Source organism: Mycteria americana, chromosome 11, assembly GCF_035582795.1.
Source record: "Mycteria americana isolate JAX WOST 10 ecotype Jacksonville Zoo and Gardens chromosome 11, USCA_MyAme_1.0, whole genome shotgun sequence".
Taxonomy (NCBI): Eukaryota; Metazoa; Chordata; class Aves; order Ciconiiformes; family Ciconiidae; genus Mycteria; species Mycteria americana.
Genome location: NC_134375.1, coordinates 24,246,984 through 24,265,073, shown reverse-complemented (window position 1 = coordinate 24,265,073; position 18,090 = coordinate 24,246,984). Strand labels below are relative to the sequence as shown.

Below are 18,090 nucleotides of genomic sequence, written 5' to 3'. Positions count from 1 at the left end.
TAATGTTTGCAAGTATATGACATCTTAAAGGGCAGAAAAATTAATTGGAAGATCTGTTCAAGAAGAAAATCTTAACACCTTGGAAAAACACTGAAAGTGACTACATTACAGCTGAGTCAGAGGCCTTCTACAATTTGCCAGCTCTGAAAAATTTGGGGGGAAAACACCCCAAAAAACCAAACTCCACTGAGTAATGCAGGCTTTTAGGCTGGCAAGAGGAATGGCTCAGGCTCAGTCACTTAGAATGGTAAGATTGCAACTGTTAAGTTTGGAAGTGAAATTGTATTACTTACGTAGGCTAGCTGAGCTCCCCTTATAACTTTAAAAAGCATTTTTCTCTCCTTTTTAGTACCTATCCATTACAACTGGGTTACTTCATCTTATTTTCAAAACCCAAAGCATTAAAAATCTATAACTTCTCCATAGTACCAGAAGATGGAGCTGCTCGGAGAATAGACTTGCCTGGTATTCTGCCTCCCTTCCAAGAAACAGCAGGTCCCCCCTCATTCCGTGTTGGTACTCGGATCGCTGCTTTTGTCTCCTTGCAGGCCAAGGAGAGGGAGAGCACAGGAAAGCTGGCATCTGCAGGAAGCAAGCAGTAAGGGAAAAACACAGCACTGGAACAGGCCCAGTAAAATTAGATGGCCCTTGCACAAGGCAGATAATCCTGTAGTATCTTCAGGAGGAAATTCAGCCCCACGAGCTAGCACTGGAGATTCTCCAGTCCGAGTACCCCTGGTTTAATTAGTAAAATGTGGCAGCACAGGCTGACTGCCAATAGCAGCAATGTGTCAGTCAGACACTGGTGGAGTGAGAATGCAGAACTAGGGTCTAGGTTAGGAAAAAGTCACAATTCAAAAGAATTGTGATTTTTTTGGCGGTGAGAAGCAACCTTTAGGTACACCTTTGGCCCATATCCCCCATGCTCCCAAGCTACATTTACATCTATGTGAGGTAATATATGGTGCTTCCTACTCCACATAAGGTAATTTTAGCTCCCGTTTTAGCTCCCCTTCCCATCTGGACCTTGCCAAGCAATTAATTCTTCCTCTCAAAATCACCTCCAGAACCCAGATATGTAAAAGGCCCATTAAGCTTGTCTCCATTTTATTTCACAGACCTAAACTCACCTGTGTTCCTCTTCCAGCAACTCATATGCCTCATATCCTTCACATTAAAAAAATTGTGCAATATTCTCTTTTAAAAAAAATTTTTTTTGGTTAATCTACTTTCCCAGAGCAGTCATTAAGGAAAAAAGGGAAAAAGGAACATGTCACTTTGCTTCCTAATCAACTTTCCCATCTCTGATAGGGGATGCAGTAATCAAGAGAGACAGCACTGCTCCAGCATCTGCTCTGACTAGCTGTTGTCTCGGGAGGGAGTAGTTTCTTCTTTCACACTGGCTCCTGCTGCGGACAAACTTGCCACTCACAAGAACATGACTAGAACTAAGCATAGCAAGACTGGCCTTCTGGAGGTAACAGAAACTTGGCTAGTTTTTGGGTTGTTCTGGTTATGGTGAAATGTAGTTTACCCGTGTATGTGATATGTACAAAAAACAAGTTCTGTCAGATCCTTCAGAGTGGTTTGGCAACTCAGAACTCATATTCCCTGACCTTGTCCATACCAGCCAAAGGGGTCTTAGCCACCTGTGACAGTTAGTACTTGAATTCTTACATATCAGTATTTCTTGTATCACTGCTATATTTGAAGGGACTAATGCAAGCCTTCACTAACATGCATTTATGTATCATGGTAAAGCAAACAATAATGCAAAGTATGAATGAGAGGAGGAAGAAAAGGAAGGAGAAAAATGGTACAAGAAAAGGGGAAAAATACCCAACATGCTAAGGAGTCAGATCTTTCAACACCTCAAATTAATTGCGTAGCTGCCTCGTTTCTCACATTCCTAGCATCGAAAAAAAAGCTTCAAGACCTCTGACTCCCCTGCAGTAAGAGGAAGAGCCTGAAACATTTCACAGTTTTCCTAGAATTTGCATCAGATCCCTTAACAGAACCTGATGCTTTTAAAAATTTTTCTGCGCAATGCATTCAGTAGCTCAGCTTTATTCACAGGTCCAACAGCAGCATATTGAACGTCATTTCTTACTCAAGTCCCCTGCCAATACCACCCTTGACAAGGGCAGGAAAGATGTACTAGGACATTTGATGCAAAGTTGCATCAAATTGCACTCAAATCGCCTTTGTCCAGACCTTAATATAAAGATTACTCAAATGAGCAAGGGACTGCAAACTGGGCTCTGCGTTCTCATTACTGGCAAAACCTAAACCACTTTTTACACAAGCCAGGCCATTGCTGTAAACGCTCTCGTAGTGTTCTGTTGCCTCCAGTACATTGTTTTACTGGTGTATGTTGAAAACACTGAGAAAAAACCCAAGCAAGTAGAAATGCTTACAGCATTTGTTGCTAATTCCTGATGCGTTTAGAACCGATTTTTGTTCTGCTTGCAAACAGTTGAACCAAAGCCCGCAGATTATCTACAAAACAGCTGCAGAACAAGTTCAAGATTATCCTGTTCACAAAGCTTTTTTTTTTAAAAAAAAAATTCCACTGTTATTTATGTTGTAGCATTGAGTGATCAGGTTAGTTACATGTGAGAAAAACAAAACAAGCCTTTTGCTCTGGTCTGTATGTAGATCTGAATATTCAGGCAAAACTATTCTCCAAATATTGGAAAAAAGTGAAAAGCCCATCACACGTACTGAAAATACAAAGAATAAATTGTATTGGCATGGCCAAATAAAAGAAAACACACTCATTCTTCAGTGTTTTGCTCTCTATAGTTAAGCTGGCCATCTGATGCACTGAAATAAAACCTCTTGTATACAAGTACTACTAGACTGACTGCCAGTGCAGTAGAACTTACCCATTGTTTCAATATAGGAGTTGATGCTACACAATGAAAAATTTCAGCTGCTGGAACTCAGGATTTCCTGTCACTACAGTAGGATGAGGAACAAGTTTTCAGCAGTCTTGTGCCTGTCCAAGATTTTGAACTTCTGGGACAACAGCTCAGTTCAGGTATTTGACTTCTGATAGGTGAATGACAAACCAAGTTAGCGTATCTAAACTCTTAACAGACATGACAAAATCGGATCTTCATGGGAATTTCATCTGCCTCTGGAGAGCAGGGCTGTATTATACATTGTTACTGAGATACAACATATATAGGTCACTGTTATAATTGCTTTAGCCAGAGGATAACTATTTTAAAGAATGCAAAAAACCAACAAAAGTATTTTTACCTATCCACAATGTCTTAAATGACCATCAGTGCCTTTACAGTAGCAGCGTTGTACTGTGTTCATGTAAGTCTAGCATACAAACTATCAGCCTCTAATTAATGAAGAGGATGTAGAATTTATCCTCTGAGTTTCTGTAATCTAAAAAGGGAGGAGAGCCAGTGATGAAGTGTTTCATCTCCTTTTGGTCTGTTTAAGAAAGTGTCACTGCCACAGCTAATGAATTTACTGACAGAACGCCATATTAATGGAATATGATATGGATTTCAATACCGCATGTGATCCTGGTACTAGAAGAGATAAGGCAGCATAATAAAAAAACCTCATCAGGACTACGTTTGTTCTTGTACTAACAGACAAGCAGTAGCTACAAAAGTAGCACTAACTCCAAAGGAGAAAGCCACCAAGATTTCAGCTCATAGCAATAGCCATAAGAATACGCGCAAACTACTTCATAATTGTCATCTGAAGACAAGGCAGCTTTCTAAGCACGTGCACCAACCCCAGGGACTGCTGCTTAGAATCAAGAACACATAATCTAGAGTGTACCTTGAAAATGTTTAGAGAATTGAGAACACTTGATGAGAATATAATAACCCGAGGGAAGTTTATTTACTTCTGTCAATTGTGACATTATTCCACAGCCCATCGAGTGTCTTGTCCCTTCCACAGCTTAATATTACCATAATAAAGTGCGTAACAGAGACCTTGCTTCCAAGATTACAACCTTACAGAGTACTCAGAGGCAAATATCATTTTAGTAACAGAGGTCAATGTGATCTTATCTATTTACAGGAAGATTGAAGTACTCGCTTCAGTTCCTTTCTATGCTCTGATTAACACTACAGCAACTACTCAATTACACCCAGGAATTTTATTGACTTTGTCTTACTACACGTCAGTGTATGCTGTAGCCTTAACCCCTCATGCAGATCCCATCACTCTTAAATGAGGCTCAAGATCTTTACTACTTTCTGACTTTGATTTTGTGAAATTACTCATTTTTACAGCAGAATTACAACCTACTGGTACACAAAGTGAAGCATGGTAACTCTTTGAAATATGAACATCTGTACACATGCTGTAGCTCAGAAGTGTAGTGGCTAAACAGAGCTCACCTAAACCTGAGCGTTTAATTACTTAAAAGCATTTGAAAGAATTAAAACAATGAAATCTTCACCTCTACCAAACAGAATGTTTCCTTCAAGATCATAGGCCTCATTTGTTTCTAAGTATCTGCTCTTTTATGTAAAGTCTACCTCTAACTTCTTCCTCCAAAGAGGAGATGGCATTTAATTTGTCACAAGCATTGTTTCATTTTATTGGGACTACCAATACAACCCATATTACAGACCAGCCGCCTCTTCTGAACAAGGTGTTCCTTTTCAGGGTTATTTCAAGGAACTGCATTGCTAGAAATATGCATATTAACAGCTACTGATCCAATGCATGGATATACCAACTTTGGTTAGTATGTAATCAGCAATTCATTAAAGGTGCAAGCAAAACCCTACTCACCTTACACTGTCTCCTGGGTTTCTGTTACATATTGAAGACAGTTAATGACCGTCTTTCAAAAGCTCTGGAATTTTCTCTGGTTAGTTGTGTTCACCGTAACAGTACTTCCTAGAAACCTGAACCTCAGTTACAGCAGATGCTGCCTTGGAAGGTGCTCTTAACCTAAACTAGCTTGAGTTTACCAGACCTCGTCACTGGGATATCTTGTAGCAAGGATAACGAGACCCAGGCTAAAAATAAGAGAGGAGCTTAGCCTAAAACTGCAACGAAATCATGCCTTGGGTTCCTAAAGACATAGAATCAATAGAATAGAATATTTCAGTTGGAGGATTGAGCCAAATCTGCATCCATACAGCAGACAGACAAGAGAAAAACAGATTTTAAAAGACCCATTAGTAGCAGCTTCCAAAAACACGTTAATTTAAGCCTTTTGAACTACAGAGGTATTAGGGGGCAGAAATATGAAAGCAGACAGTAGCAGTTGCATAGAGCTGATTTTTTAGGGTGACTAGCACCATTAATGTAATGTTGACTAAATCCCTGTACAAGTATTCAAGTTGGCTTCCCAGCTAGCCACCAACAGAATTTGTGATTCTCCTGTTAGAACCCATGTTCGTTTTTAAATGTAGATACAACTACGAAACAGACATGCATGCTTTTCAGGCAGTTCGTATTTGTTTTATTACAATTTTTGTAACGGTTAGTATTTTCATATCTGGACATCTTAAAGGGAATTTTAGATTTACAACTTCAAAAGACACTTACAGAATTGTATAAGTCCTGATGACAGCTACTCTACTGCGCTGTTTACAACTTTGTTGCCCACCTTCTGGGTCCCGCTCTACATAGCTCCAAAGAAGTGAAAATCTGCAACTGATAGTCACATTCAAGCTGCGGGAAAGCTCAGTATATGGAAAAAGAATAAGTGATAACTTGCAGTTCAACTATTTCAGGAATCAAGAAGAGCATACACAGAACTATACATTTTATCATTTTATTAGGAATAATTTCAAGTGGGTTATGAAGAAACTAATCCATTGAGTTTGATGAATTTTCCAAAATTTCTTTATGAAGATATGTTCACCAACAAACAGTAAAACTTCAGCAGAACTATTATACACTGGGCAAAAATAGTCAGGCTGATACCAAAAAGCAACATGCAACATAAAAAAAAGATACAATATAAAGGAAGACAATCTGCTGAATATTAAAAACAACCTCAACATGAGCTCTTCGCAACCAGCACAGAACTATTCTACCCATCAAATCCAATTCACACAAAGGCAAGTTGGGCTGACAGAACCCAAGGATTAATAAAATGTTCCTCAGTGCAGAAGATTTGTATAGTGTTTTAGAGCATTTCCTTGGCTGGAACAAGCAGTATTAGGAATTCTTTTTGGCAAGGGAGAGAAATAAATACATACGGAATGCTACATTTTTAAATCAGCAGACTGTCTGAGGAATGAAACAGGGCATCAGTAAACTAAAAGTAGCAGGGAGGGAAAAAAAAAAATTTAAAACATTAATTTATTGGGGCTCAAAAGAGTATTCAAAACAGATCTTAAAGATGTCACAATAACTATATTCAGGCATTTAGGCTAACAAGGGGAATAAAAATCAGAAGATACATTTTTTCCAAGTTAAGGAGATTTTTACCCAAGCATATTGCTACCTTTGCAACATGTAGCTCGGTAAACAATAATTGGCAACAAAATAAGTTGAAACGCTGTAATATCCTGCCCAAATATCAGTTCCAGATACTGTAATAACCAAGATGCAAACTAATTTTGTTGTAACAAGCCTAGACCACTTATATCAAACATGTCCCTGGTGAAAGAGTCAGCCAGTTTGAGTTAGCGTTTTGAGAGTTCATTTGACAGCCAGTCAAGTCCCTCATACAGACCAGTTCCTTGCGTAGCACAGGTAGCCTGGACATACCACTGTTAATACAGAACACAAAGAAAAATTAAATTTAAAAACTGACAAAATGCAAGCTATGTTATCATAGTACGTGACACTCAGATACACACTCAAATAGTGTTCCTTAGACACTGTTTTGAGCTGTAAGTAGAGTCAATATTGAACAGATGGTATTTTTATAAGTTTTGAAAAGTATATATACAGTAGGTGGGGTTCAGATATTATCCAAGAACTCAGCGTTGGCCTACCAAATGCTAGAATACCATTTACTGCATCAAGAAACAAATACAGAACTTGCATTTGGTTTATATGCTGAAAACTAGCTTCTTGTTTTTGAAAGACTGCTCTTCAGGAAATGGACATGGAATTACCTAAATTAACAGGCCTCTAAAACATCTTCTATGGATACAATCTTAGTGTGTCAACATACAGACATTAAGTGAGTATTACAGAAGGACAGACGGTTTATGTGAAGCAACCCTATGTGCAGATGGAAACTTGCGATTCGGGAGCTACTAAATTTCCTCCCATCTTTGTAGTAGTGAGAATGCAGAATGCATTTTCTCCCCCAGAATAACAAGTATTGGGAAAACAGTAAAGCCCACTACAGGCTTTGGCAAACATGTTTAACAGCTGTATTTCAGTGACAGCCTGGAATATTTGTATTTTTCCAGGAGAAGGTCAGAGATGAAACACTGCAACAGCTGTACACATTGGATTATACTTCTAAATCACTTATTTTGAACGAGGACCTTAAACTATGCACTACAGAGTTTAACAGCAGGTATGTCCATCTTTCTGTAGAAAGAGGTGAAAACTTCCCTTTCTATTAAAGGGAGATTACATTTATGATATACAATAAAGGAAGACAAAAGTTCAGCAACCAGGAAGTCGAGCACTTACAGTTCTGTTACGCAGAGACTGAAGACCTAGTTTATCTGTCATTTCACTGATTGCCATGGCATTTGGCAGATCCTGTTTGTTCGCAAACAGAAGCAGCACTGCATCTCTCAGCTCATCCTCTTGAAGCTAACAGAAAAAATGGTCATGTTATTAAATTAGCTCAGTTAAGTACTTCAATTACTTCAACAAGTGGTAAAGAAACCTTTAGGGATTTAAGGGTTATAAACTTGTTCATTCTTGCTCCTAAAGTCACTAGTAAGTACTCAGTGAAATTTAACCCAACAGAACTTCTCCTACAAGTAAGGAAATATTCTTTCAATAGGTAGTTTAAGTTTACCAGCACCTTGCTGCTGAAATTCTTAGCACCAATTTGTTTTTCCAAAATTCTTTCTTCATCTGCTCCGTTTCTATTAAGATTTTATGAAGGGAAGAAAGGTTCTGACACATTAGTAGTTCTTGAGCTAAAGCTCTCTACAGAGCTGTAGTTACAACTCAGTGCACCGTGTGACCCAGAATTACCAGGTGAATACAATACACACTGTACAAACTCTCTAAAATTTTAAAATCCTAAATCTCTTAGGGAAGCTGACACACATCCAAAAATATGACAAAGTAAATATAACAATTGTATTTCAGAAGGTATCAATATTTACCATTTTCTGCAGCTCTTCTGCTGCCTCCTGGATTCTCTCTCTGTCATTGCTGTCTACCACAAAAATGAGGCCCTGTAAGAAGTTAAGCAGTTTTTCAAAACCAATGTAAACATGCAGTACTATTTTAAAAAACAAAAAACTCTTAGTGAATATTGTGACTGTCCCCTCTCTTAGGTAAGCAAATTTGACAGAATTCTGTTTAAGCAATGCAAGATGTCTGTCTGAACAGGCACATAAGTTTCAACTGCAAAATAAAGCTAGGCCTTCTAAATCAAAAAAGTTAAATAACACAAATGTCAATTTATAGATTAGTGTGGGATTCATTAGTTTGAAAGAAAAAAAAAGACACCAGCAACATTTCAGTAGCTAACTCCGCCCTCCCTTTTCACTCATTGTATCACATTAAATGCAGCAAAAGAATCACAAGTGCTTTACCATCACATGTTTCACCGAAGAAAATCACACCCTTAAAGTAAGGCCTGAATGTGTTTAAAAAAGCTTGTACCAAACAGTATTTCTAATGGCATCTCTGGTATTCAAGTGTCCTCCTTACAAACACACTATTTACTCTTAAAATTTCTGTCTGAAAACTTTACACATTATCATTGTCTTTAAGAAAACAGAAGCATCTTTTAAAAATATTTAGTAACAGGGTTGAATGAGGAACTGAAATTAAGTATTACTGTATTCACAACAGTACTTTGCTAGCTTCTTTTTGTGAATCCAGACTTCTCCATTTTTATGCACCAATCACATCCATTGTGCTGCACAGAAGTTTCTTGGAAACAATTCTATATTCAACACAGCAAAAAAAAAAACCCCACTCCCAAAGTTTCCTGATATTATTAAGCAACTTACCCTACTACTTGTGAACCAAAGGAAAGAATCACATTTATGTCACCAAAAATGACAGCAGCCACATCAATATGAAGCGGACACTTTCTAATCAGTTGGTAACAAGATCTTTCACAACATTTTTAGATACTCAGTGTACTAAATACATTGATATAGCACAGTAAAAGCTGTCTATTTTGAGGCTGATTATAAAGAAAAGAATATGTAGAAGGGTGCTTAGACAGTAACATTTCTTACATACAAGCCAATGCCAGTTCAAACAGATCAAAACATGGATACAGAGAAGTTGAAGAGTTCCTCACAAACAAACCAGCTGCTCTGGCACATTACAGAACACTGGTAGATCCTGATGGACTTCACCCTTCCCAGGCTACACTCATGACTAGGCTTGAAGCCTTCAGGGTAACAAACCAGCTTCAACTAGAATAAAATCTGGGCATCCCTCAGAACTTGCAGGAAGTAGTGAGGAGCCTTTCTGAAAGGAAGGGACAGAAGACAACTTTCCACATATAATGAGACTTTACAAAACAGGTCTTTAACGACTGCCATCTTGGAACTCTTACCTGTGTGTTTTGGAAGTAATGCCTCCAAAGAGGTCTAATTTTATCTTGACCACCAACATCCCAAACTGTGAAACAAATGTTTTTATATTCTACCGTTTCCACATTAAAACCTAAAATAAAAGAGTCAAATAGTTAGAAATAGTTAATGCTAGTGTTAAAACATAATTCTAATCATGTTAAAGATAGTTACTTCCTAAATTATATTTCTCCCAAATATATATAAAATGGCTTATCAGAATTGAATTGCTAGATCAAGAAAAAAATTGACTTGAGGGGAAAAAAAAAAAAATTAATCAATAAAATCCAAGGACACCACCTTTGCTTCAACAAGTCCTTCAGCCAGAAACTGCTAGAGGTTCATGGTGTTTGGATGAAGTACTGCTACTTAATTGGTTCCTATACTCCTGAGCATCTGCTGCTGGCCATGGTCAGACACAGGATTCTGGTCTAGATGTATCTTTGGTCTGACACAGTTATGTTATTGCAGCATCAGAAAGCCCATGTTTGTCTTGATTCTTATACTAACAGCAAAGACAGCAAATCCCTACACTCTTCAGAAGCCTGTCTCTACAACACAAATTCAGAGTAACAAGAATGAAGCCAAAAGAATTGGTTGTCTTACCAATAGTGGGAATTGTGGTGACAATTTCTCCTAGTTTCAGTTTATAAAGAATAGTTGTCTTACCAGCAGCATCCAAACCAACTAGAATGAACAGAAAATTTGATTTAGTTCACAATATGAACTATAACCTGCTAATTTAAAACCATGCCATTTTACATGCAGAGTATTAGGGTTTTTTCCTAAGAAGAAACAATTTCTTAAACACTCTTAAGTCATTGTTGATATACTGCTGTATGTTTCTCCCCATCTCCTCTATCCAGCATTGAGAGAGAGAGAACAAGCAATGAAGAAAACAAGGTCAATAACACATTTTCATCCACACCCTACAGGCTCACAAGTTTCTAGTCATCTTTCTTAGTATTTGTGTTAGTTAATTAAGTTTTATCATTCACTTTGAAACTTTCTTCTACGTAAACCAGGATAGTTTTAAATGCCTAGCAACAATCTACAAGCAGCACGTAGTTTCTAACTGATCACGTTGGCAACTTCACACTCAAGCTGGGGAAGGTCCCACTTACTCAACCTTCAGCTAAGGCCAGTTTCATGTGTACCTGAACCCACAGGAGCTGGCACTATCAGTGGAGGACACTTCAATCTCCCTGCTAACACATTCCTTTTGCATTGACAAAAACACATACATTAGGAAATTCCTGTCATCCCTCCGCATATACCCTAAGGGCTGTAACTCTTCTTCAGGACATCACTTCTATCCATTGAGATCCACTAGGATCCTTGCGTTAGGAGTCTCCGCTTTTGATCTTTGCAGAAGGCCTCCTGCACTGAAATTTGCTCTTCTGTTTCTACAACAAAACTTAAGCTTGCTGTTTTTCAATGTAAACTATGTGATAAATATGTGATCCTTAAAAAAAAAAAAAAAAAAAAAAAACAAAACACAAAAAAACCCAAAAAAAACCCCAACCAAAAAAAAACCAAAACACCCCACCAAACTGGAGCCTCAAAGACATTTTTTGAGAAGCATCATTGACATTGCAGGCATACACTGTAGTTTTCTAAAACTGTTTGTGCAACTGCTTATTGTTAGGCATTTCAGAACACGTAAGAGCAACTCAAAATACTACTCCTTACATTAGAATAGCACACAAGCCTAACACACAAGCACCTAAATAAACAGTAGGTACTAAACACTTATCACAGCAACAGTTTGAATAAAGTGTCTATTTGTGAAACTTAAAATAGTCAATAAAATTTTGCTCAAACAAAAATAAAACCCCCAAAGAATTATTAAATAATACTTGCACAAGAAACCAAATGTTATCCTTGTTTGATAACATTCTTCAGTGTTCAGAGTTAATTTCCTACTTGGTGACTGTGATATATTAAGCTTTAAGTGGTTTGATGACTTGACTATTAATAATACAACTGTTTCCTTCGCGTTGCAATAAAATGGAATTCAAGATTACCTACTTATTCAGAATGAAACCAAACTCTTAAAAAGCCTCCTCCTTCTCAAGACACAAACTGCTGTTACAGCAAACTAATTAAAAAAACAACCCTATCTATAATTGTCCTATATTGCGATACTGTGAACAGGATCATACATGCCAATGCAGTTTCTTTGGTATTGCCATTGTGTGTTAAAAAAAAAAAAAAACCCAAAACAAACAGTTGCTCTAATTGTTAATGTCATGTAAGAAGAGGGGAAAAAGAAAATCTACCATCAAAACCAAAGCTCCTTGCAGGGTAATAAACTCCCAAAATGCTCAAATTGAAATTTAACAGTTTTAAGCTTGCTATTGTCTAAGTGTTGGTCTCTTTTAGAACCACACACAAGCATGAACAAAAAAAAAGAAAGACATGGTGCAGCAGAAGTTTCACAAGAGCTTGCAAGCCATGAAACTGGTACACGTTAGCATTTTCCCTACACCATTAAAGTGTCAGGTAGCCTTAGAAAACCCCTCTAGCGAACTCCGAAACCCTCAAATACTCCATCTATGCTGAAAAACAATGTTTTTAATAGCACAATGCTTGAAGCCCAATACTATTCTCACACAGCTCAGCTTCAAGTGAGCATTTGTAGGATGCCTAGATATTTGCAAGAAAACATAACGCATGTACATGATATATAGCAAGTTTTCCAGTAAATTAACATTAAAATTGTTCAGTGAACCAATTAAAGCTACACATACTCACAAACTCTCCTCCCACTCCCCAAAAAGCCCTCAAACAGTTATCAGTAGAACAAACACTGACAAGATTTGTTAAAATTAGCAATGAAAGAAAGATGGCTTTACCTACACAAATGGTTTTAGTGTATTTAGAGGCTATACTAAAGATACAGATAAAGACAAAGGGGAAAAAAAAAAAGCTAATTTCAAAGAATATACACAGGGTATCGAGAACCATTTGAAGATATGACTCAGAGTTAAGAAATTAGACACTAGTCAAGAATTTTAAACTATTTGCTAAATTTAAGAAATTATTGCCCCAGTTATCCACTCTGCTCTTGTGCCAGGACCCACCACTACCTCAATGGCGTTGGCAGAAGATTACATTAGCTATTCAGGCACAAAGCCCAGAGACTTTGCTTAAATCCACTCTTATCCACAATTCTAATTAAGCTGTTGGACTTTGCACTGAGGCAGGCTGAGTTACGGATACGTTTTCTTCTTCTGACTCCACACTTGAGAGCACAGTTTTTAACCGCGGGAAGGCAACTGCTACAAATCACCATGACCTTATTTGCAAAACCTGCCTCTTTTAGCCAAATTGCACGTGTTATGAAGTCTAAACAAGCAATAGTCATCAAAACCATAGCCTCCATTCACCTTCTTACTCCAATTTGCTATTTACCACCCTTTTTAGAACAAGAAATTTCAGAGCGCCAAATCACATTTAATCTTCTGAGCTGCTAGGAAGTGTAACTATTGCTTTTAGTAGTCCAAGAATAAACACATTTACATTTGCTCTGGAACACTAAATGTAAATCTATGAGCTACTTCCATATCAAAGTTTAAGTTGATTTAACTATCAAGATTAAAACCTAAGTCTTAAATCCCCAAATAATGTAAAGTATATTTCCCATTCTACATTTTCACCGATTCCACTGCCTGACTGACCATTGACAAGGCCAAGGTGTAAGAATCTGGATGTAGGGTATGACAGTCAGCAGTTGTACCACAAAGCATTAGAATTACAATAAAGTACAAATGGGAAGCACAGGCTTGCACTTGCAACCATGTATCTTTAAACTGAGTCAAACATCCTCTTCCTCTCACTGGAGAAAACACATCTACAATGCTTTCAGTTACTGTTAAAACCACTGTGGTTCTAGCCCCTTTACTCCTCTTAAGAGTGTTTTATTCATAGTCGTGTTTCTAAATCTCAAGCTTGTAGTTTGCTTGCCCCTGGGAACACCACCCCTGTGACCACACCACATTCCTCACTTACCAACTTCCTACTTTGATCATTGGGGGCCAAATATCAAGCTGCCTCAGTGCTCATAGCACAGAACTTCACATAAATTATAGATGCAGAAAAATTGAGAATTGACTTTTTAAATGGAATCCCCATCAAGACCTTTAGGTTTTGGTTGTCAGATTGAGATTTCCAAATTTTACTATAGAATACAGCATGTTGCTGCTTCCCACATGAACATTTCCCATTATCAGAGAAAGAAAAAAAAAAAAGCTTCTACTGCATTTAACCGATTCATGTTACAAACAAAAGCCAGCTTAAAAAAATAAAATTAACGAATCCTAATTTACTACAGGTTTGTATTCCTTCACTCTTCTTTTACCTTTATACTAGTTCTCTCAAAACTTGTCTTACTTATCCTTTACATACTATTCCTCTTTCAGGTTTTGTTTCAATTGGGGAAGTCTTTGGGGGACACGAAGGGGTCATTCTCAATAGCTTCTCAAGAAAACACACACACACAAAATCTAACAGGGCGCAAACCAACAGTGCTTAAAAAACAAACAAACAAACCAACCCAGCTAAATGGTTTTGTGCTGTATGGTGACACAATTCCCAAAGAATCGGACAATTTTCTTCCCAATGTATTTAACAATTACCTTTGTATTCGAAGCTCCGGAGTAGCTATTATCTCAGTTAATACTTGCACAACTACACCAAGACACAGAACACTAGATTATGATACTGAACGGTGTACAATGAATCAGTAACTTTTCGTTTTTAAGCACAAGAAACTATGAGTGAAGCGTTTTACATGTACCTATAGGGTTAGGACTCAGTTTTTCCACTCTAAAGCCCTGGTTGCCTAGTCTAACTTTAAGTCATTCAATCCTATCCTACAGTTACTTATTTTCTTTTCTCTCATGTTACTTCCATCTGTAAAGAAGACACAGGAATTATTTTACATTCATTTCCTCAGAATCATGTTAACTTAGTATTTCTGAAAAATACTTAATTATACAAGTGCAGTTTCTTAAAAACAAAATTTCAGTAACAGTATACCATTAAATGTCCACCTTTTACCACAAATGTAGTTTAAGAATATAAGAGATAGTGTGTCATGTTTGCTGTTGGTAATGGCACCTGATGAGAAATATCCAAATTCTGCAGAACTCAATAATAACACAAAGTCTGTCTTAAGAGCTAAATTAATTCTACTTTATCTTGAATTCTGCAGAAACTGAAGAAAGCTGTGAAAGAGAAGTTTGAATTATAACTTAATAATCTGCTCATTATCAACTCACCCATATAATATTTTCCCCTAAATATTTCTCCATAAACACCTTACCCCATAAAGTTACTTCACTGGTATACTATTTAAATGCCTTGCCCTGTCCAGCTCATCTTCAAATCATGAATTGAAAATTATCACCTTCAGGAAAGTTTAATTCAGTCCCAGTATTCATTTAGACATGTCTCCTCAAAGTGCCGATACACAACGTAGAATACTATGAAGAGCTTCTTTTCCATGTTACAGGTATAAACAAATTATGTGATCTCCAATATAACATATTCTGCTTCTAAACATCCAATTTAGGTCCTTTGATACACTCTCATCAAAACATAGCAAAAGTTTTACCCTCTTATACTACATAACAAATATGGTGCAGTCCTGTACTTGAATATAATCCATGCCTTAAAATCAAAATTATTCAAAAAAAAAAAAAGAAAGAAAGAAAAAAGATGCAGTTGAACCAACTGCTAGAAAGTGTGGCTCCCTAACTCATATCTAACCTAAATTTGAACTAATTACCTACCAATGAAGAAACTAAAGCCTTGCAAGCTGTTTTGATCTGTATGGCATTGGTTTCCTGTTTTCATTATTTTGCAGAATGCAACAGAACTACAAATACCATAGACACTATCTCATCCTACAGTCAACCTCATCTGAAGATTTTATTTCATTCATTTAGAGTCATACGAAGAGTCTGGCTGCTAGGGAGACAGTCAAATCACTTCCCTGAAACCAGCAGATGTACTAAGTTGTCTCAAAGACAAAAATCACTCAGGTTATTTTGAAATGGATGAGAGTCTCTAATTTCAAGCAGCAAAGGTAACAATAAAAATTACTGTGCATGTAATAAAGAACTCTGTCATCACAAAATGTACAGAGAACACGGAAAATTATAATTTAAAAAAAGCTGCATTATTGTGTCTGCTGTGCGTACAGAGGCAGCGTGAAGGATGAGTACTGTGCCAGGAAGTTTCACAGTTAGGACCCAGTCCCATTGCTGGCTACATTGAAACAAGCACTTCATGTAATTTCTTAGGACAAGCTCCTTCAGCCTATGGCCAGGAGTCAAGTCCCCTTCACTTCGGTAATAGCACCTGAGAAAAATTTGGGGGTTAAGATCTGTTTGTACCTAAAGCTTGGGGGAGGGTGGGTAGGTGGAAGAAGGCAGGGAAGAGTCGAAGGGGAGGAGGAAATAGCGAATGCAGTATGCGCTTGCTTTGACCTTTTGAACCATAAAGTGAGAATCTTCAAGAGCCACTGGCTTCAACTCTTACATAGTCCACATCAAGAGAACCAGAATCTAATTCCAAATAAATAATTACGGGCAGACAATAAAACTAAGTACGCACTGAAAGAGCAACCCACGGGGTTTCATGGTTTTATACACGAGGTAAGTACAGGAAAATTTAAGGGCACAAATGCTATACCAAAACGTCCTTTCACACGAGTCAGAGATACAGGCTCCTTAGTTACCAAAAATCGGCCATTATACGGCAATTTCTTAAGCTCTTGGTGTTCAACACACCAGGCTTTGTCACATCCCGTTCCAGCAGCCACACTGCCCGGGCAGGACCGGCGTCTCCAGGCCGAGAGCACAACCGCAGCGCGGGGAAAAGCGGGGCGCAAACCCCGCTGGCCTCCCCGGAAAGGGACACCCCCTCGGCCCTCGGCGTCCTCCCCAGCAGGCGGGCACCGGCGGCACCTCCTGCAATTTGATCTTTGTTCGACATTTTGCTCTGGCTCAACGCAAGCGGAAACGCAGGTGCAAGGAGAAGGGCTGAAGCCCCGCACGCCCCGCTGCAGACCCCGGAGAGCGCGGGGCTCTGCCCCTCCTTGTCCAGCGCAGCCCCGACCCCCGACAGCGGGACTGGGGCGGGGGGCACCAGACAGAAGAAGACGAGAACACGGCGGAGGAAAAGGAAGGGCAGACATAACCCGGTCCCCACCCCCTTTCCCCACCGCTCCTTCTCTCCCCTCCGCTCCTTCACTTTCCAGCGACCCCGCAAGCCCCGAGAAAAGGGGACAGAGAGGTGTCCCGTCCCCCGCGCCCCGGGACGGGGCAACCCCCCCCCCCCCCGCCTTCAGCCCGCGGCCCCCTCCCGCCAGCCTCCCCTCCCCCCCGCCAGCGGGACGCGTCCGTGAGGGAGCGGGCCGGCGGGCCTGGCGTCGGCCTTGGCCGGGCAGGGCGCAACGGCTGCGGCGGCAAGGCTCCGAGGGGCCGCGGCTGGGCGGCGGCAGCGTGCCGCCGTGCCCCCCTTACCCATGAGGATGCGCATCTGCTTCTTGCCGAAGAGGCGCGAGAACAGCGAGGAAATGGTGAGGCCCATGGCGGCTCCGGCGCGGGGCTGGGCGGCGGCGCAGGGAGCGGGAGGAGTGCGGAGAGGAGGGAGGGAAGGAGGGAGGGGGAGCGCGGATCGGCGCCCTGTCTGCGCTCACGGATCCCTCCGCGAGCGGGAGGCAGGCTGCTGAGGTGCGGGGTTCGCCCGGCGGCGCCGACTTATAAGGCGCAGGCGGCAGCAACGACGGCGGCAGCTGCTGCTCTGTGACCGGGGAACCTCGCTCGCTCGTTCTCTGCCACGTCACGCTCGCCACGGCCGCCCCGGCTCCAACGCGGACAAAACCACGTCACGCTCGCCACATCCCCCGGCCGCGGAACCACCCTTCGCCACACGGCCCGGGCGCCCAACGGCGGCGGGGACTACAACTCCCAGCAAGCGCTGCGCCCGCTCCGCGCCGCGCTCCTTCTAACGGCTGCCGCTGGCGCATGACGGGGGGTGTAGTTGTAGGCTTCCATCCCGCCTCGCCGCCGCTTCCGGCCGCCCGCGGCAAGGCAGAGCGCGGCATGCCGGGAAATGTAGTCCGCCGAGCGGCTCCTCAGGCTGAGGGCGAGGCCCAGCTCCCCGGCGCCAACGGCCGGGCCCGCGGCAGCGCCCGGCGGGGGCCAGAGTGCCTCTGCCTGGGGCACGCGTGGCCCTGGCTCGCCCCCAAACCCTAGTAATTCATCTCACTGCAGCTCATGCTTCCCTGTGCTTAGGCTGAGGCGTGACAGCCACCAGGCTCTTCTCCCAGAGGGCCAAAGGACAGCTGAGAGCAAGAGAAGTAGGGGTTCCAGGGCAAAACAAA

General features: G+C 40.5%; 1 protein-coding gene across 1 annotated transcript; it reads right to left on the bottom strand.

The window, feature by feature from the left end:
• Window positions 1–5,762: 5,762 nt before the first annotated feature.
• Window positions 5,763–17,602, bottom strand: ARF4 (ARF GTPase 4). Its single transcript, XM_075513882.1, has 6 exons — window positions 17,228–17,602; window positions 10,299–10,379; window positions 9,677–9,786; window positions 8,259–8,330; window positions 7,606–7,731; window positions 5,763–6,722 (listed from the first exon to the last, which is right to left on the bottom strand). Exons 1-6 carry the CDS (start codon window positions 17,292–17,294, stop codon window positions 6,636–6,638), a joined length of 543 nt encoding a protein of 180 aa, XP_075369997.1. The 5' UTR covers window positions 17,295–17,602; the 3' UTR covers window positions 5,763–6,635.
• Window positions 17,603–18,090: the final 488 nt, after the last annotated feature.

Excerpts from the sequence above, each read along its gene's own strand:
- ARF4 (XM_075513882.1), bottom strand. The coding sequence starts at position 17,294 with ATGGGCCTCACCATTTCCTCGCTGTTCTCGCGCCTCTTCGGCAAGAAG. Across the intron at positions 9,787-10,298 it reads CACCACAATTCCCACTATTG|GTTTTAATGTGGAAACGGTA; the intron begins GTAAGACAACCA and ends CTTTTATTTTAG. Across the intron at positions 6,723-7,605 it reads AGTCTCTGCGTAACAGAACT|TGGTATGTCCAGGCTACCTG; the intron begins GTAAGTGCTCGA and ends CTGTATTAACAG.